This window comes from Halichoerus grypus, unplaced genomic scaffold (assembly GCF_964656455.1).
Source record: "Halichoerus grypus unplaced genomic scaffold, mHalGry1.hap1.1 HAP1_SCAFFOLD_38, whole genome shotgun sequence".
NCBI classification, from domain to species: domain Eukaryota; kingdom Metazoa; phylum Chordata; class Mammalia; order Carnivora; family Phocidae; genus Halichoerus; species Halichoerus grypus.
The window spans coordinates 67342-89429 of NW_027555004.1; the positions used below are offsets into that span (position 1 = coordinate 67342).

The following is a 22088-nucleotide window of genomic DNA, read 5'->3' on the forward strand; positions in this document are numbered from 1 at the left end:
TCCCTATTTGTTATATTAACTGTAGACATCATAACCAATTAAGCCTTTTATTAATTTAGAAAAGTATAACTTTTCCCTGAAAAACTCTAAAGAGTAATCATATTTTAATCACAGCTGTCCTGAACTCATAATCAACAGTGACTACATTCTGTCACTTCTTTATTCTAACAGGAATAAAAATGGTGACAATAAGTTTTTGAAAAGAGGCTACAGAACCTGAATCCCATTAGTGATGAAATGGACTTTTTAACAACCACCAGATTCTTATATTGTTTGTAGTTGTAAAATATCCATTGTGTAGGTGGAACAGTTGAGAGGGAACAAAATGACAAACTTGCCAAAACTATTTTTGATCCCTTCTAAATCTACAATGGGAGACAACCTTAGCCATGAAGAATTCCGTCCTTATAAATGAAAACAAATACTATAAACCCACAAGAGATTTAGAAGGAACCTCATTTGCTTTTAAATATTCAAGTGTAATGCTTCTGCAAAAGATTAAAACATACATTTTGACTGTACCAGGTATGTCAATTTCCATTTACCTCCAACCTGCCGCCATTAGTACAGAGGTTCACTGGGCTGCCAGACAGCCCAACTCATCATGGGAGAGAGATGAAGGTATCAGTAAAAGAAGACATGGATACCACGGCATTTATTCAAACAGCATAAGACCCGTCTTTGCATCCCTGAAGTAAGAATGGCCACTTTTTCAATTAAATTGTTTTATACTAAAGCAGCATTATCTGTGAAGTTACTTCATATCCATACATTTAACTACTATAGTTACCAATTCAAAAGTAAAAAAAAAATACAGACCAAATCCATGTACCTGTGATCCTAACACATAGAAATATTCTTAGTTTTAACCAAAAATTATATTGGAATGAACTAAAAACATCTTTTAAAGTAATTTTAAGTATACTCTTATTTGTTACTACATTTCTACATAGATTATTTAAGGTTGCTTGTGGACATAACTTAATCAATAATATAGCATCATGTCAACCACTACAGCGACCCAGAATCAGGTTCTGGCTATGGAAGGGCGCTTAATTATTAAGCAACACCTTCCTAAAAAGCTTCTGTACTTCTGATTGGTAAGAAAAACAAAGAGCATCTCTCATTGAAATAACACTGAAGTTCAAGCTCAAGACTCCATCTTTGTGATTCAACATAATTAACTCTTCAGAAGAAAATAATGAAACATTAGGTCACATTAATAAATTACAGTCATCTTCAAGAAAACTCGATGGGCAACTCTGGTGTTACAGTCGTATATCTTGGATCCAACCTAGGGATAAAATCCTGAAAGTGTTTAGATGCACCAGTACCAAAAACATCAAGGACTTTTCGGTTCATGACAGCAAATCTGCAAAACAGAGGACACAGTGAACAAGTATTTAATGAAGTTCATAAAATAAGATGCTTCACTTGACATGTCTTTCATGGAATGGGAAAACACAAAAGATTGACATGACAAAAGACTCAATGGCAGATTCAAAATTCATACTGATCCTCTACCTCAAGACTACTGTCTCATATTTTCTTTAAAGAGATAATAATCCCCAGACCTGAAACCCCAGAGACCCTCAGGAGCCCCTCTCAAGTTCTTTCCACTAGATTATGTCAAATAGAAAAACAGGTTCATTATAATTTTTCTGATGAACGAAATCACAGGAAATAAATAAATGACTGAGCTTAATGTTACCAATGAGGCAAAGGTATTAAATGTAAATTTCTTTCATAATTGACATTTTGATGCCTCACAATCCACAGAAAACACATCCAAATGTGCAAGCCATGATTAAAGGGAAAACAGCATATAGGTTTTCAAATTTCTAATAGACACAACAAAGCAAAAGCATACCCTCGTTTTATCCATCACCTAACTTAAAAGATAAAAAAAAAAAAATTAAAAAGACACATATTGAGCTAATGCGCAGGAGGAACCTGTGTCTCTATGCCTGATCCCAAGCATTTCTTCTGGGGAGAGGAATGAATTTAGTTTTGAGCCCTTGGCCATCGTCACTACTCCAAGAACAATAAATGTAACTTTCAGTGCCTTTCCAAAGTAAGTTCCCTTCCAAAATAATCAACTGGTTAAGCTCATTAATGGGCAAAAAACTAAATGACACAGAAATAGGAAATTAACTAATAGTAACATTAAAGGACACACAGAAATCATGGCTAAGAGGAAGAATGCTGCAGCCAGACTGCCTGGCTCATATCCCACAGCGCCTTCATCTGCTGTGTGACTCTGGCAAGCTAGCTCACCTCTCTGTGCACCTCAGCTGACTCCCATATAAAATCAGGATCTTAAAAGTACTTATCTCATAGAGCTATTTTAAGGATTAAACACATATGCATGTACCCCTGTGTTGTATGGGTATGTGTGGGTATCTTAAAACCATATCTGGGACACAGTAAGCACTATACAACTGTTTGCTATTAAAACTATGAATCATAGTAATATTAATAACAGCTGCAATTTAGTGCTTACTAGGTGCTAAGTGCTATTACAAACATCTCGATTTTCCCACAACCATACAAAGAATATATTACTGTTTCCAGTAGAGAGAGAGAAACGGAGGCTCATGAGGGTAAACAACTTTCCCATGAGTGACACAGCTAAAGGTTATCAGAGCCAGAGTCAAACCTAAGTCTGTCTGACTCCAAAGTCCACAGTCTCTGAGGTCAAGCTGCAACCCAAAGAATTAGATTAACATCAGAAAATGCTAACGAAAACAATGAAGGACAGAATAATAAAGGCAGAGGAAATTATGCTTATAATATCAAGAAAGAATAGGATTATTTTTCCCCAAATGGAAATCATTTAATTATTTAGGCAAGATTTCTAATAAATCTGCTTAGTAAGTATTTTTAATCAAAAAGAAGAGATCAAAAACTTTAAAAGTGAGACACAAGTGTGTTATTTAGCAACTAATGAGTTTTCAGATCAATACAGCATTTTCCTACAACATTTAAAATATCTAAAATAATATAGGGAAAAGAAAAGTCAAATAATGTTCACTAAAACAAGGCCCCACGTCATTCTTGTTAAGTTGGTCATATTTGCTTTATACCTAAGAGGACTACTTTACCACTGAAAGAATATTCCCTCAAAAAGATGGAAAGATTCAAAATCTGTTTTGTGGCAACTGCTCGTTTTCTATGGTCAGTTACGTCTCTGTCACTTACTTGCCCTTGGTGAGCCTTAAAAGGAACTTCCAGTAAGACGGCCGCAAGGTCTGAACTTCCATGACAGCCTAAGGTTAGAACATTCAGTTTGAGAATTCTTTTAGTCAATAGGAAATATGATTATTTGTATTAGGCAACAGAGCATTTTTATCTCTTATTTTTATTGCTCATTGTATTTTAAAAACAACAGTGATGATGATACAAAAATATGTATTTAGGTTTAAGTTGATTAACTATCGAGAATCTTTGTAAATATGCCCTCAAATAAGAATACTGCTTATGAAATAATAATTGAGTTAAGCTATTATTATTAGGAAAGCATTTACTGAATACTCATTAGAGAGCTGGCACTTCACTAGTTATAATGAGTTTATCAACCTGGCAGCATTACTCTGAAAAAGTGCAAATGAAAGTGGTTCCCCAAATTTTGCAACAGCCCTAAAACCATTAACATCAATAATGATGATTACAGAATTTAAAGAAATTGAACAATGCTTCTAATAAACTAGACTCTACCCCCATCTTTACTGCCTAATACTGGGGAAATGCAATTATTCTTATTTATGCTCATGGTATCTTCCTTCTTCTAGAAGTTTAATTAAACTGGGCATTCTAGCCAAGGTACTGGAGCAATCATTTACCTATAAATTGCACTCTATTTAAACATAAAAATTATTGTGTTCAGAAAACATGAGTTGGCCCGTTAACATGTTTAATGATTTGAAACTTGCAAGCTATCTTGGTAAAAAAATTAAAATAAAAAATAAAATATAACCAATAGAAATGTTCCCAGGCCTTTATTCCCCCCCATTGGTTTAATGTACAGATATAGAAATAATTTTATTTCTCATTTCAAAAAGCTATACTTACTGCCTGGAAGCAAATTGCTGTAGAGATGGAATAGATGATAGTATCTGCATGGGGAAAATAGGGAACCTTTCCTGCTTCAATGCCTTTGAAATACATTGTCTGGAAGGAAAAACAAATATAATCCAAGATTTATTAAAAAAAAAATCACACACACACACAACTTTAAATAGCATTAACAATACAGTGGAGCAATATACTCACTCCCTGTCTACCTTCCAAATACTAATTATCCTTTCAGAGCTCAAATTACAGGTCGTATCTTCCATGACAGAGTTAAGTGTCAGCCCTTTCCTTCCCGCATTCCCTCACCCAAAACCTGAGGTACCAGTAATAATACTTACCTGTGAAATTCAGTAACTTTTTATTGCTCCTTCTTTTATATCATTTATTCTTCAATGCTTTTTGTATAATGCTTTTGTATAATGCTCAGGTCCTCCCTTCCCTGCTACATATATTCACTTATTCACTCACTCACTCATTCATTCAACATTTAATTAACTACATGCTGGGCACTAAGCTAGGAGCTTGGGATTTAAAAATGAACACAATAACATCTAAGTTGGTGCATAACAGAAATAACTAATGCACTTAGATGTATAACTATGTATATATATTTATTGTGTATATATATATATATTTTTGGCCCCTCTGAGGAGGGAGCAAACTACTCAGTCTAGGACAAAGGACCAAAGAGAATTTCAGAAATGACTACATTTGAGTAGTGCTTCTCAAACCACCTGCAGTGAAGAAACATTTTTTTTTTTTAATTCCAGTTGTCATGACTTGATGCTTTTATAATGCAGTAAAAATAAATTACTAGAAAAATAAATTTTAAAAATACAAAATTGAACCAAATTTTCACTCTTATATTCAAAAGACAAATTACTCTGTCAAGTTGCTATATAAGTTTCCAAATGCTTGTTCTCAATTTCTATACTTATCTCGTTCTGAACTGATAACAAAGAGTTCCTGGACTAGCACAAGTCTGCTGACTACGCTTCTAATAGTGTTGCCTCCTAAGAGGCACAAGAGAGAAAAAGCAGGGGTAATAAGCTGGGTGAAAGCACATGGTACATATGGGGAAGGACCAGCCAATTTACATGGATAGAACATGGAGTAATTCATGGCAATGGTTTCTCTGAAACATGGGAAAGCTAAAGCAGAACTCATAAGAAAAGTGGAAAACCATGTTACAATCAGGTGGAGGAAGGTTCAAGAAGACATGGGTGGTCCATGAATGAAAGAACATGAAATAATTTTCACCAAAAAAGTTGTCTATACAGCTGGTTTTTTTATTTAAAATTCATTATATAATAACAGCATTTTAATAAAAAATTAACTTCAATCTGTAAGATAATGTACAAAGAGTTATAATCTACTTAGGAAGGAACATATACATGGGCCACTATTTTGAAAATACTATACAGTATATTACAAAGTACGGGTATATTGTGTATTCATGTTGACAAAAATGAAATTCAGATGTGGTAGAATGGTATCATAGAAACATGTGAAACAGGTATCTCTTGATATATGGAATAACTGTTTTCCTAATTTCTTATAATAAAACTTATCTATTGAACCAGATTCTAAGTTAATGAAGGGGGGTACCATATCCTATACTTCTATATGCTTATCAGCACCTAGTACAGTAATGGGAACATAATAAATATTCAATAAATACATCTTGGAAATAATTTTTTCCAAGAAAAAAGTTGTCTAGTCAGCTGACTTTTATTTAATATTCATTATTATAGTAATGCATTTTAATATAAAATTAACTTCAATCATAGAAAAATGATTGCCTATTACACCACAGTCATTAATTCCACAAAGGACACAGTAAGTTTAAATTTGTAATTTTCTGGGGCACCTGGGTGGCTCAGTCGTTAAGCATCTGCCTTCGGCTCAGGTCATGATGCCAGGGTCCTGGGATTGAGCCCCACATCGGGCTCCCTGTTCGGTGGGAAGCCTGCTTCTCCCTCTCCCATTCCCCCCTGCTTGTGTTCCCTCTCTCGCTGTGTCTCTGTCAAATAAATAAAAAAATCTTAAAAAAATTAATAAATTTGTAATTTTCTGAATTAAAAAAAAATTCTTATCAGCATACTTTTTACCCAGTTTCTTTTGCCAAGATCAAATACGGCCTGTTGATATAAGAAAACAGCTACGCCACCACTTGGCTTAAAAAACTCTAGCCATTTAGGGAAGAAGCAGCTATAAAACACATTTTTTACAAACTAGATCTTGATATTGGATTTCCCGTGTCAAAGAATGTATCTTTGCTAGCTTGGGGATATGTTCTTTCTCTCACTCTCCTTTTCCTCTCCATTAGCAAGCCTTGTCAAATCTATCTCCTAAACATACAGCAAATTTGTGTATTTCTCTCCATCTCTACAAGCCACCATCTCCTGCTTGAGACTAACTGTTCTCCCAGCCTCCAATCTTGCCTCTAGTCTATTCCTTATATAATGGCAGAATGTTTTTGTCTTCTTAAAACGCGAATTAAATAATTTCATTTCCATGATTAAAACTCTCCAATGACTTCCAATTGCACTGAGAAAAATATCAAACTCTCTCTCTCTCTCTCACACACACACACACACACACACACACACACACACACACTTGAATAAAGCAAATATGTAATTCCCTTAATGTCATTAGGGACACAGATTTTCAGTGAGGTAAAATTTTTAGAAAATCAAACAAGTTAAATAAAAATCTGCAATCTTAACTTTTAATTGGAAATATCAATATGCTCATTATTTTCTCTTTCTCTAAAAAAAGGGTGTTGGGGGAGGGAAGGATTCTCTAGCTCTGTTCACTGGAAAGGCCAAGAAACCTTGGCTAGCTGGGGATCAAGAAACTTCTAGCACCCAAATTGAAGCCTCTAAATACCATTTCCCACCAAAAGAAACTAGTGGTTATTGGAGAAAAGGTTGATTCTGTGCCTGGGGCAGGAAATGTCCAAGATGAGCCTGGAACATCTCGTTTTATCACAAAGCAAGAAAGCTACCAGAGATATAGGCATTATGTAAAAAAGAAACAGGAGCAACTTGCAGAGGCTCTCATGGTCAAAATTAGGGCAATGACTGCAATAACTGGGTCAAAACAAACCAAATATGTTAAAATTCACATCTTCATAATGACACCTGAAAATAAAGACTCATAGGTCAATTTTGCAGAATGCTAGAAACTAATTCATTCTGAACACCAGGAAATAAAGAGAAGTAATCAAGCATTTTATTTTCACTTTGTGAGCAAACTATTTCAGAGTAACCAGTTGAAAAGGGAAAGTTCTTTTTAAAAAGAATTCCCACTAATAAGTACTAAGAAGAAACAATTGACCATTTTGCAACTCTCAATGAAATAATAAACCCTGGCAATGATTATTAATGGCTGCTAAAACAGTTAAGTGAAAACCTAATAGGGAGTCTTATGTTAGCTCTATTTTTTTTTAATATTTATATTAGCTCTATTAACACTGAGCCCACTGATCAATCTTAGCATCACAAAAAGGTAGACAACCAGACATTTCTGTGCTTCCTAATACGATGCAATGGGAATTCATACACACAGTAATTGTGAGCTATTTCTGTCCCCCTCCACCTCCTAAAAATTGAACCTGAATTGCTTAAGCCTCTAGATCTAATTAGTAATTTACAGGAAATATGTGGGTTAAAGAAACATGTTAACACCACCAGGAAGGAGACAATCCGCAAAATCCAGAATGTGGGAATTCCACAGAACTAATAACCTAGATCTTTAACAAATAAATGGCAAGGAAAAGAAAGAGGTGGGGAAGGAGAGTTGCTATTAAGAGACTTTGGATCCAATTAAAACAGAGATTGCAAAAAGACATCTGTTTGACAATCAGTGAGAATATAAGCTCTAACTGTATACATACTAATATTAAAGAATTATGAGGTTTTTTAAATATATGAAAATGGTAATTTGATTATACTTTGGTAGTACTATTGATCTGTTTGTTTTTAAGGAGTCTTTAATCCTGAGTTGGAAGAAGTGAGATATGTCTGGGATTTGCTTCAAAAAAATTCAGTACTTCTGAGGTTGGGGCAGTCGAGATGGAATGAGATTGGTCAAATGCTATTAACTGTTGAAGCTGTATAATGGGTACATGAGGGTTAGTTACTTTATTCTTTCTACACTTGTATATATTTGAAAACAAAACACATAAAGAAAGAAGAAAAAATGGGAGAACTGACTTTGTAAATACTTTTATAAAACTGACTTGCTCTTGTAAATTGGGATATATATTTGCTGCTAAACCAGCTAGAAAAGCTCTATATCCTTTGGAAATATACATACATAGAAATGTTTGCTTACCTCCACCAATTTGGAAGCTAAATACATGGAAATTGTTGTACTTTTATAAAACATCATTGATACTCCTGCCAAAAATCCTGAAACAACAAATAAAGCAAAACATCAAATCTTGAAGTATTTGTTAGTTAAGTCACTCAGAAATGTCAATTCACTTAAAGTAAGACAGAATTGATCTGCAGCGCTGCCTTTTGTTATACAAAATCAAGGACAGGAATAGACTTGACATTAAAATGTGGTGAGTTTATGGGTATCATATATTTTTAAATTAAGAAATGGACCTTCAGAGTTAGGAACACACAATTCTAATATGCATATTAAAATAAACTTTACATTCTAAATTTAACTTTAAAAACAACAGTTGTCCTGACAAATATAATGATTTTCAAAAATAATTTTTAAAGGCTACTGATATCATTTCTAAGTGGAAATATTTATTAATCTATTCTTTTAACAGCTCAAATTACTTTTAGTGCTATCATCACACTTCTCTCCATAGTAGTGTCTTTGTTCTATAAATGGAAGACCAAGGCAGGGGGAGGCCTGAAATACTGCTAGCAGGTATATTGCTAATAAATATCTGAAAATTGTCAATTTAACTTAAGTAGCATGTATGTTGCAACTTGTAGAAAATGTTAATCTTACGTTTTAATTTTTATGAAATTATTTAAGTTTCTAAAAAATAAAAAATATATTTTATTAAACTATATGTCACATGCCCATGGCAAAAACAGAATACTTTGAGAAATAGAACTGCCTTTCCATTAGTCACAAAGTTTTTAAGTTTTATGTTCTATTATGACACATTCCCCAGGATTTCTGGCCTGTAGCAGGGCAGATACCCAAATCACTATACTGCCAATTCAAAACACCTGATGGCAAGAATGCCTTGGTAGGTTAAACTTTGCAAATATAAAATGTTTGGACTAGTGCCTCAATAGAGACTGTATTCCAGAGAAAGAGAGTTACATAGAAATCAGATGAATTTGGAAACTATTTCTGCATCATTCTTGCCACTGATTGATACAATAATAATAACTCTGTTTTATCATTGCTTTACCAGCTATAATAGCATGCAGTTCATCATCCAGGTTTCTGACCCAGCGCAGGAAGCAACTAGTACCCTGTATCAAGAAGAAAATGCAATGACTTCAGTTGTTTCATTTCTAGAAAAGGTGCATGTAACATCTATAATGAGTGAGTCACTAGCTGACTGTGGAGGCAAATTGGTGATCCTATCTAACTCAAACTAAATACATGATTGGGAAAATTATCAACAATAACCTACTATAAAGTTATTGTTCTGCATAGACTCTATTAAGAAATTATACATAATATTTTTGCTGTCATGGTTTTTCAAAATGAAAGCATAAATTCTACCTTGCCTAGATGTAGAATCACTCCCACTCTAATAAGGAGAAAAGTTGGGTAAACTACAAATCTAAGCCAGAATTCTATCCTCAGAGAAAATCTTTTTCAATATGAAGATGAAATAAAGACTTTTTGAGTGGATAAACACTGAGAAAATTCATCACCTACAGACCTACATTACCAGAAATGTTAAAGGTCGTTTTGCAGGCCAAAGGAATATGGTACCAGTTTAGATCTGTAAAAAGAAATGAGGAGCTCTGAAGATGGCAAAATGAAGATAAATTTAGAAGACATTTTTTAATGTTGTCTATTTCTATAAAAATAAATTAACTCTAAATCAGTGGTCAGAAAACTATGGCCCACTAGCCAAATCTGACCTGTCACCTGTTTTTGTATGGTTCATGAGCTAAGAATGTTTTTATACTTCTCGATGGATGAAATAAATAAAAGAATAATATGCTGTGACAGGTCAAAATCTTATGAGATTCTAATTAAAGTCTGATAAAGTTTTGTTAGAATATAGCTATGCTCGTTGATTTATATATTGTCTATGGCTGCTTTCACACTACAACTGCAGAGCTGAGTAGCCGTGACAGAGACCAAATACTGTCCGTAAAGTTTAAAACACTTATCATCTGGCCCTTTACAGAAAACGTTTTCTGACTCCTGGTCTAAAACAAAAATGGTAACAATGTATCGGGGGGGTTATAACACATGAAAAGATAAATGTATACCACAAAGGATGAGAAGGAGGAATCTGAAGTATAGTGTAAGATTCTTACACTATACATGAAGTGGTATAATATTTGAAAAAATTGACTGATGGATTTAAAATGTTTATTATAAATGTTAAGGCATTCACTAAATTTAAAAAGAGGTATAAATAGTAAGCCAAACGTGAAGAATGAATACAAAAAATATTAAAAATTAATAAAAATAAAATATAGAAATTAAAAAAAAAATCCAGGAGGCAGAAAAAGAAAAAAAGGGGGGGAACAAATACAAAACAACTAGCAAGAAGTTAGCTTTAAACTAAGCCATATCAAAAAGTACATTAAATGTGAACAGTCTAAACATACCAATTAATAGAGATTATCAAACTGTATAAAAAAGGAAGAACCAAATACATGTCATCTAAAAGAAATCAACCTTTAAATTGAAGACACGGAAAGATTGAAGTAAAAGAATAGAAAAACTATATATCAAATATAATCAATATCTTGCTCTGAGATATGCTGGATGGTGGAGAATAACCAACCTGGGATAAAAATGTTGGAGACAATCTACATGTAACACTTAAGAGTTTATGTTAAGAATAAATACAAACTCTATGACAGGAGAAATGAAAAAGAAAATGAATATAAACATAACTGCCAATATTCTGTCCTATTAACTCTTGTGTATTCAAACACATCAGTAATGTTTCCTAGTCACACCATATTGAAAATACTTTCAATATTAGTAATATTTCATAACAAGTAATTAACTATAGTTTGTCATTTGTTACTCCTGTTCTCCTGTCCATTTCAAAATACTTCCCCCATACCTACCTTTTATAAGTAAACTTTTACATAAAATGATACATAACTATCTTACCCAAAATGACTCCAGAATTCAAGTTTCCCAGCATTAATTTTTTTTAGTTTAAGAACAAATGTGTGTATATGCATACAACTACCCTTAGTCAACACATTTTACCATCTGGAATCTACATTTAGATTTAGAATCTAAATTTTTGATGGTTAATAAAAGGTAATATGATTTATATATGAGTGACTCCCATTAAAACACCATTACTTAAAATTTCAGAGTACTGTGTCATGGATGATCCCTACATAAGTGTTTAGGTGTGCACTTATACTCGTGTGGGTATGTTTATAGGAACATACAGAAAGGGATGGAAGAATGTTCACTATGGTTCTTTGGGAGAGTGCAGTAGGAATAGTGAGTAGGACAAAGAAAAATCATAAGTCATTGCTTATATAAGTTACAAAAGAAAATCTTTACTGGCTCAAGTGTTGAGATCAGCTAGAAGGGTCTGAAATATGTTTAAATTAATAAGCAGGCAGCAAGTATGATTAAGAAATACAAACAGACCAGAAATATTAATACCATTTTTGATGTTAGAAATATCAAAAAGTTCATATTTTTTCAGTATCTACATTATTGAAAAAAAAAGTCTTTGAGAATCTTTAATATTGTGTATAAATGCAAATATGTCTACACTTTCAAGCACATTAAGTAATATTTTAAAAGAAGAAATTTCTCCAACCTCAATTCCTAATATGTTGTGTATATTTGGAGACGTTATTTATGAATACAACAGAAAGAAGTATTTAAAAAATGATAGATGGGTAAAGGCCGTATCTCATTCTAATAATAGCCATGTTATTTATTTCCCATTTTCCTCCCTCTTCGGAAAGCCTTACCTTGTATATATACTAACAAAAGAGCCCAGAAAAGCTCCGAGCTGGAAATTTTCTTTATTGTAGAAGAGAGAAAATAGCCGGGATGGCTGTGTAAACAGATGCCTGAATGCAGAGGGGATTCTGAGGCAGCACTGGATCAAGTATCCCACGCTAAACATTCTGATGAAACCCTAGAGAAAATTGGGATAAATTCTGATTTACACCCAAATTTCTAAGTCCGTCAGATATAAATTTTACTGTCGCAGAATCAAAACAGAATTCCAAATAAATAAATAACCCCAGTTTATATCAAAGTATTTTCAAAATTAAGCCTTAAAGACCTCAATTTTAAAACAATTACCTTAAAATAAGAGTAAAATTTTTCAGTGACTATACTTCATCTTTGATTTTCAAAAACTTGAAAGGCTCACAAGCACTGGCTAAGCTTGTCTATGCACCAAACTTCCATTTCTTGACATTTTGTTAACATTGTTAACATAGGATTTATAATTCCTAAACCATAACTGAATTTTAGGAACAAAAGCACTGAAATTCCAAAAAAAAAAAAAAAATGCTTTTCAGAAATTTTAACAGAGAACTCTTCTTAATCATTACTATAAATAGGAATTCTTTTGACAGAAAAATAATTTTATTTTTAGACCTTTAATATCAATTTTTTAAATGATCAGGTTAAAAGAATTCTCCAGGAAAAAAAAATTATTATACCTAGGTTTTTATTTCTATGCTCAACAGTGTCAGGCTAAAACATCTCTAAGAAATGGTAGCTTTAAAGTATACTAAACAAAACTCGAAAAAGCAAATCCACTACAAAGGCATACTTGCTGCCAACATTTTTCCATATTACCTGCAACTATCTATAGGGCAAAAGGGAACAGAGAGGATGACTACTGTTGGTCAATTTCATTTCAGTATTTAGGGTAATGAAGTTTAAATGTCACTTCATACTGAGAGGCTGAAAAATTCCAATTAGCACAAAAGCTAATGTTATATAAAAGAACAGTAGTTCACATGATTCAACCAATACATTGTAATACCAGTCTCCCATCCTCCTCCTCTCTCACCACCAGTGGGATGGAAAAATATCTACATTCCTGCTAAGTTCCAAAAGTCAGGTTTGTATCTTCCAGAGAGCAGTCTTCTTTTTTAGAAAAAAACTGAATTACTATGAAGAAACATTCATTAATTTACCTGAAACTATTTAACACCTGGTTAAAACATGAAAATTAAATTGTCTGACAAATCAGCATAAATTACCATGCATTTGCTTAACTGAAACTGCCCAGTATATGTTTAATGCATGAAGTGTTCACACTTTATCTTGCCATTAATAATCTTAACAATATTAATCTAAAGATTCAAGGATCACACTCCTGTTCAATCTTTCCATGCTATTTTCAAGAGATCCATTCATCCTTCCATCCATTCACCCTTTCACGTATTCAGAAAACATTCACTGAAGGCCTCTCATGTGCCAACCACTGCACTAGATGCTGGGGACAGAGTGGTGAAGAGGACACAAAGTTTTTGCCTTCATGGAGCTTCACGCTCATTAGAGAAAGAGCAAATAAGTAAGTACATAAAATAATTACAGATTACAGTTAAGTTGTGCAGGAAATAAGACTCTAGGAGGCAAATAAGAGGCAGCCGATATTAAATTAGGTGGTAAGGGAAAGTGAAAGAGGATGTGACATTTAAACAGAAAAGAGAAGGAGCTAGCATGAGAAAAACATTTCAGATAGCTTGGGCAGAAAGCACAAAGACAAAACAGAGATTGGCACTTACGAGGAACCAACAAAAAGTATGAATGGAGCATAGTGAGCTGCAGGGAAGGCTAATTCATACGAATATTTACTCAGGGATGTGATTTAACATGTGGTATAACTGAGCTGTTAGGATAATGAGGTGCACTGTCAAAGTATTTTACTATATTTGTAGCGTAAATTCCTCACCTACAGGTCTCCAAATAATTTTACATTCATGGACAATATTCCAATTTATACATAAATTGCCAAGTTTATAGGACTGGTACACATTTTGATACAATGACTAGATGTTTTCCTTCCTCAGTAATTCTCCTTTTCTCATATAATTTTTTTTTAAATATCACTTGCCCTCTTTCCAAACTTTCTCAAATACCTCCGATTTAATCAGAATAGTTCTCTTAGTTCCCCTCCTGAAGTCTCCCCTTAAATCAGAATTACGTCCATTTGGAGGGCGTAACTCCTGCCTGGGAGCTGGCAGATCTTAAGGGCTGCCAGCAACATTGCTGCCCGCCCCCCCGCCATTGTACAAGTGGGGCAGGAAATCAGATTTGGAAGGAGTGTTTCAGAAACCACTGCACAAATGAAAAAATACTGCTTTAACCTCTGCTCATATCTTCAGGGACTCTAAGGTAAGTGTTAGCTTGGGTATATGCCACCATCAATATTAGACCACAGGCATTCACATTCAGAAGCAAAATGTGATACAGTCCCTCTTCCTCAGAGTGACTGCTGGGAGGGTGCTGTACAACTTCCCATCACCAACTGAGTGGGGATCAGATATTATAAAGGAAGAACATAAACTTTTTAAAGCATCAGGATTGTGACAGACAAAACTAGAGAATTTGTGGCAGGTGGTGCCACCTGCACCAGACTAACTGCAATGAAAATGACTTCCTCCCCAGAGGTGGTGGTGATGGAGGATGGAAGGACGGCAGGCACAGAACGGGGGACGGGTGTGAGCAGAGACATTCTAGTACACAAATATACTAGGGAGGGAGGAATTTCTGCCAGTGGGCACAGCTAACTTCCTTCATGTAGAGTAACTGTTGAACATGCTCCAGTAACCTCCATGCTTTCAAAAATGTAACAGCTTTACAAGTCCAACACCAAATGCCACTGTATCAGATTGCGCACAGGGTATGTGTATGACTGCTGACCCACTAGTAGACAGCATACCCCAGGGACCTTGTTCTAGCATGCATTCTAATGAGAACACATTACAACATATAAATTTTAATAACTTAATTTTTCTGTCTTTTTTGCTGTTGTTGCTTCACCTTCTCTTCTACTTTAAAAGTTTTACACTGATTTTTTTATACAATTTATTTATTTGAGACAGAAAGAGAGAACATGAGCAGGGGAGGGGGCAGAGGGAGAGGAAGGGCAAGAAGCAGACTCCCCCTGAGCAGGGAGCCCGAAACGGGGCTTGATCCCAGGACCCTGGGATCATGACCTGAGCTGAAGGCAGACACTTAACCGACTGAGTCACACAGGCACCCCTTCACTAACTTTTAAATAAGCAAATTTTAAAATTAATTAACCAAGGATCTGGTAAATGAATACTAAAAGCTAAATTGTTATCTATTTTTCACAAATTTCTCATTCTTCAAGTCAAATGCAAAGAATGATAGCAATTACTGTCTATTTTTCCATTTACTTTGAAATCATGCTTTAATTCAAAAGTTATTTCTATATGGGGCACGCCTGGGTGGCTCAGCCAGTTGAGTGTCTGACTTTGGCTCAGATCACGATCTCAGGTCCTGGATTAAGCCCAGCATCTGGCTCTGTGCTCAGTGGGGAGTCTACTTGTCCCTCTCCCTCTGCCCCTCCCCCCACTCATGTTTTTTCTCTCTCTCAAATAAATACAATCTTTAAAAAGTTATTTCTATATATATTCCCCATGGCTAACAGTGATACTTTTATATACTTACTTTAATGCAATAAGAGATGCAATTATCTTCATAGTGTTTGCAACACCTATGCCTTGATCCATGCTTACATCTGAAATAAGACAAAAATAATAAATGATGTGTATGTGTGTAGATGTGCTTAACACTCTCTAACCAAAAAAGCAGAAAACATTACCTACTTGTTTCTAAATGCATGCATCTTTTGGTTTCTTAGGACGTAAAAAAGCAAAGATAACAGATTTTTTTTTCTTTTCAGTTCACCATTTGACACAGTGCATAAAATATGTGACTGCAGTCAAAATACTTAAATGCAGAACAGAAAAAACATTGGTAAATATTTGTGACTAAATATGAAAAATATGTAATATATTATCTCTATACTCTGCCAAATCTTTTGGAAGCTTTAAGTTGCTTACTGTAGAGTATAACGGTCATAAGTCACCCATGAAGTCAGTACTTGAGCAACAATCATAATGAGAAAGTGCTCAGGTTACAGGAATTTATACTTAATTATATTTGAGAGAAAACATCTGGAAAAGAAACATGATACGGGATTAGAATTCAAAATTCAGTTTTTAAAATAAATAGAGTAATAGATCATGTGGGAATTCAAAAGTAGGTTATTTGTGATTTAAATGCAAACCACTTGGTCCTCTGGTGTTTAGTAAATGTTTCTGCTGGGGGGGCTACTGTTCAAGACACATAGATTTTTAATTATTTGGTATGCTGACTCCAGGACTATATTGAGGCGTAAAAAAGTAAGTAAAATATCTAACAGGGGTCTGGCTCTCCCCCTTTCTCTATGAAGTGTTCATGTTCCAAAATGAGTAGTCTTTGTAATTCTTGCAGACTGCAGTTAATTAATTATCTCATGGTTGGAACACATTAAGTTTCTTGTTTGTAACAATAATGTGTAGAGTGATATTCTGGCTCCACACCTCTTTAATTCCATTTGCAAACTGATTAGCAAAACCCTTTCGGAAATCCAATTCTGCACCACAGCTGGCATATACGTGTAGCCCTTCACAGACAAGGGGGACGGCAGGGATTCCTGCTGCCCGTAGCCCTTATGTCATCAGGATGATGGGACATATCTGGCCATGTGAAGTTGAGGGATTAAAGCTGGGACCTAAAAGAGGTAAATCAGAGAGGGGTGGCCATGTGTAAACCATCACTCTTCATACTTCTAAGTGTCCTCTTCAAAGGCATTCCTCAGCCAGTACTACTGGAACTACACAGAAATCGTTAAACTCTCTTTGCTAGTGAAGTTCAATTCTGGTATCAGCTATACTGTCATTTAATCTTCCCTCAGTCTGTTATTAAAACTTCTCAAAACCTGGACTCCCCATCTCCTGTCTTATCTGCTCTGCTTATGTATTACCCTGCATCTGCTTCCACAGCAGTGGACTCACGGAGGCAAGTCTGACAAGTTCTGCCATGACCTGATTAGTTCTGATACCCAAGGCATCATTCACCCACATAATACATTCTCTGCATTCCCGTCTCCGCATTCCCCTCTGATTCATGGTGACATGATTTCCATGAATAGGGATTCCTTGTCTCTTTTCTTCACTCAGGTGATCAGTAACTATTTTGAACTTGCTTAAGAATTAAGAAGTTCATTACCAATCTCACTAGTGGCTATTTACCCAAAAATTACAAAACACTAATTCAAACGGACATATGCATCTCTATGTTTATTGCAACATTATTTACAATAGCCAAATTATGGAAGCAGCCCATTTCAATCAATGAATGGATAAAGAAGAGGTGGTATACACACACACACACACACACACACACACACACACACAGTAATATTCAACCGTATTACTCATATGTGGAATTTAGGAAACAAATGAGCAAAGGGAAAAAAAAAGAGAGAAACTAATCAAGAAACAGACTCTTAACTACAGAGAACAAACTGCTGATTATCAGAGGGGAGGTAGTTAGGGATATGGGTGAAACAGGTGGTGGGGATTAAGGAGTGCACTTATCATGATAAAAAAAAAGGATATACATAAATTTTTTTAAAAAGTTTACTACCACAATTATTCCTGCCATCTGTTATTCCTTCCCTCCCTCTTACCTTCTGTATGTGCTGTATACTAAAATGAAGACAAAGTCTTTAAATACAGTAAAAATTTTGAGCACCTACTCTGTGCTCATGTACGTGAGGCAACTCACATGTTATTTCATTTAATGGACGCAACCTCCATAACAGAGATCATTAACCCAAGTTAACAGATGAGGACTTTAGGGTCCAGAGTGGTTAAATCACTTGCCCAAAGTCACAAAGCCAGCAGGGGTGAAATGAGAGTCTAAGGTCTGATTTATTGGCTTCAGCTTCCCATAACTGATCCCTAACTTTCTATATTGGCTATTCATTCAACACTCTCTAAAATATCACTACAAAGATTATTTTTATTAACTGATGTTCTAATTTTAAATCACTAAATTTTCTATTAATTATAGATGTATTTTAATATTATATAGAAGTATAATTCCTATACTTGAAATAGCCCAGTGATGGGTATTAAGGAGGGCACATGTTGCGTGGAGCTCTGGATGTTATACGAAAACAATGGATGGTGGATCACTACATCAAAAACTAATGATGTATTGTATGGTGACTAACATAACAACAACAACAAAAGGACAAAGTTAAAAAAAAAAACCAAAAAAAACAAATACTATTTGTATGAAATTCAGACTTCTTTGTATAATATACAAATAAAGATGTTTTATTCCATTTCCAAAGCCCTGAAAATTTCTACTCTTACAAAAAACATTTATGTAAGGTTTGCTCCTTATTATTCCTCTATCTTCTTGAATGTGCCCCAGAACTTTTCTTTCTCCTTTCCACATTTGGAATATTTGATTAGCACATATTAACCTGTTCCCTAAAGTTCCCCATTCTAGCCTCCTACAACTGTGTCTAGTTTGACATAGAAAACTATTACAAGTTCATATAAATCTATTCTAAAGGCATATGTTGGTCTATAGTCCAGACAAAAATAATAAATAACACTGACTTGCCATTATGTGCCTTTTATAAAACTCTATGCACTGTTTCTGGTAAAAAAAAAAAAAAAAAGATAGATATGATATATATGTATATCATTACTGAAAAGAAAATAAAACACCTTGGCAAAGTACAAATATCATATAAAACAGTAACACAGTGTGCTAAATATCAAGATAAAAAACTTACACTGAATCCACAAGTTTCTTGATTAGAGCAATTATATTCAATCTTCTTGGCTTTTCTTCATGTTTCTCTGTCTTTTGTTCCACTTTTGCATATGCTGCTTCTGGTGAATAAGAATGTGTGGGAATTTCTTCCTTCCCTACAATAAACCTAAAGAAAAGAGCACAATGTGAGGCATTTTCACCTTTAAAAAATAAAAGGAAAAAGACAATAAGGAAAAAAAACCCATCCTGATTCTGTTAATATACAAATACATTTTGGAGAGTACCTTATCATTTGAAATAATGTTTTTCAAAATTTAAATAAAATCTTATCCTTTATAAGAAAATGCTGACAGCCATTTCTTTAATAATGCAATAAATTCTTCTATTAAGTTTTCTATTTTAGTTCCAGCATAGTTAACATACAGTGTTATATTAGTTTCAGGTGCATAATACACTGACTCAACATTATTCAGTGTTTATCAAGATAAGTGTACTATTAATCTCCTTCACCTATTTCACCCATCCCCCACCCATCTACCCTCTGGTAACCATCAGTGTGTTCTCTGTAGTTAAGAGTCTATTTCTTCGTTTGTCTCTCTCTCTCATTTTTTTTCCTTTGCTCATTTGTTTTGTTTCCTAAATTCCACATATGAGTAAAATAATACGGTATTTGTCCTTCTCTAGCTGGCTTATTTTGCTTAGCATTATACTCTTTAGCTCATCCATGTTGTTGCAAATGGCAAGATTTTATTCTTTTTTGTGGCTCAATATTCCATTGTGTGTATATGTGTATGTGTGTGTGTGTATAAAACCTCTTCTTTATCCTATTGATGGACACTTGGGCTGCTTCCATAATTTAGCTATTGTAAATAATGCTGCAATAAACAGAAGGTACACATAGTGTCTCTGTGAATTAGTGTTTCTGTATTTTTTGGGTAAATACCCAGTACTGTGAGTACTAGGTTGTAGGGTAGTTCCATTTTCAACTTTCTGGGGAATCCCCATACTGTTTTCCAGCATGGCTGCATCAGTTTGCATTCCCACAAATAGTGCAAGAGGGTTCCTATTTCTCCACATCCTTGCCAACACCTGTTGTTTCCTGTGTTGTTGATTTTAGCCATTCTGCCAGGTGTGAGGTGATAGCTCATTGCAGTTTTGCTTTGCAGTTCCCTGATGATCACTGATGGTGGGTATCTTTTCATGTGTCCGTTGGACATCTGGATGTCTTCTTTGGAGAAATGTTCGTTCATCTTGTCTGCTCATTTTTAAATTGAATTAGTTGTTTTTCAGGCATCGAGTTATAGAAGTTCTTTATAATTCTGGATACTAACCCTTTATCAGATACGTCATTTGCAAATATCTTTTCCCATCCCATAGGCCGTCTTTTAGTTTTGTTGATTATTACCTTTGCTGTGCAGAAGCTTTTTATTTGATGTAGTCCCAATAGTTTTATTTTTGCTTTTGCTTCCCTTGCCTCAGGAGACATATCTAGAAAAAAGTTGCTATGTCCGATATCAGAGAAGTTACTGCCTGTGCTCTCTTCTAGGATTTTTACGGTTTTATGTCTCACATTTAGGTCCTTAATCCATTTGGAATTTAGCTTTGTGTATGGTGTAAGCCAGTGGGCCAGTTTCATTCTTTTGCATGTTGCTGTCCACTTTTCTCAACACCATTTGTTGAAGAGGCTATCTTTTTCCCACTGGATATTCTTTCCTGCTTTGTCGAAGATTAACTGACCATATAATTGTGAATTTACCTCTGGTTTTCTATTCTGTTCCATTGATCTATGTGCCTATTTTTGTGCTAGTACCATGCTTGTTTTAATTACTAAAGCTTTGTAGTATAAGTTGAAGTCTGGAATTGTGACATCTCCAACTTTGCTTTTCTTTTTCAAAATTGCTCTGGCTATTCGGGGTCTTTGTGGTTCCATACAAATTTTAGGATTCTTTGTTCCAGTTCTGTGAAAAATGTTGTTGGTATTTTGATAGGGATAACATTAAATCTGTAGATTGTATACATTTGTGTAGTATGGACACTTTTACAATATTTGTTCTTACAATCCATGAGCACAGATTATCTTTCCACTTGTTTGTGTAGAAACAGCAACATCTTTTATCAATGTTTATAAATACTGTTTATAAATATATAAACTATATATAATATATATATATAAAATATAAACTATAAAACATTGATAAAAGATAATTTATATATTTTTACACAAGTCTTTCACCTCCTTGGTTAAGTTTATTCCTAGATATTTTATTACCTTTGGTGCAATTGTAAATGGAATTGCTTTCTTAATTTCTCTTTCTGTTGCTTATTAGTATATAAAAATACCATGAATTTCTATATGTTGATTTGGTATCATGCAATCTTACTGAATTCATTTATCAGTTCTAATAGCTTTTTGGTGGAGTCTTTAAGGTTTTCCATATATAGTATCATGTCATCTGCACATAGAAAAAGTTTTACTTCTTCCTTCCTCTTTTTTGATCACTGTGGCTAGGACTTCCAGTACTACGTTAAATATGAGTAGTGAGAGTGGACATCCTTGTCTTGTTCCTGACCTTAGGGGAAATGCTCTCGGTTTTTCACCATTGAATATTATGTTAGCCGTGGGTTTTTCATTTATGGCTTTTATTATGTTGAGGTGTTCCCTCTAATCCCACTTTGCTGAGGGTTTTTATCATGAATGGATGTTTTATATTCTAAAATGCTTTTTCTGCATCCATTAAAATGATCATTTGGTTTTTATTCCTTCTTTTATTGATGTGATGAATCACATTGATTGACTTGTGAATACTGAACCACCCTTGCACCCCAGGAATAAATTCCACTTGATTCTGGTGAATGAATTTTTAATGTATTGTTGGGTTCAGTTTGCTAGTATTTTGTTGAAAATTTTTGCATCTATGTTCAGAAAGAGATATTGGCCTGGATTTCTCTTTTTTTGTAGTGTCTTTATCTAGCTTTGGTATCAGGGTAATGTTGGCTTCATAGAA

The 22088-nt window shown here is 34.4% G+C and overlaps 1 protein-coding gene and 1 long non-coding RNA gene across 2 annotated transcripts in view; both read right to left on the bottom strand.

The window, feature by feature from the left end:
- Positions 1-763: 763 nt before the first annotated feature.
- On the bottom strand, positions 764-9578 carry LOC144380671 (transmembrane protein 135-like). Its single transcript, XM_078065526.1, has 5 exons — positions 9476-9578; positions 8419-8495; positions 4072-4170; positions 3202-3269; positions 764-1372 (listed from the first exon to the last, which is right to left on the bottom strand). The coding sequence occupies exons 2-5, from the start codon at positions 8473-8475 to the stop codon at positions 1240-1242; spliced, it is 357 nt and encodes a 118-aa protein (XP_077921652.1). The 5' UTR covers positions 8476-8495; positions 9476-9578; the 3' UTR covers positions 764-1239.
- A 9543-nt stretch (positions 9579-19121) lies between these two features.
- The window catches only part of LOC144380672 (uncharacterized), a 73244-nt gene continuing 70277 nt past the window's right edge, over positions 19122-22088 (bottom strand). The window contains exon 3 of the long non-coding RNA XR_013444885.1: positions 19122-19249. This is a non-coding gene — a long non-coding RNA (uncharacterized LOC144380672). The remainder of the gene's footprint in view (positions 19250-22088) is intronic.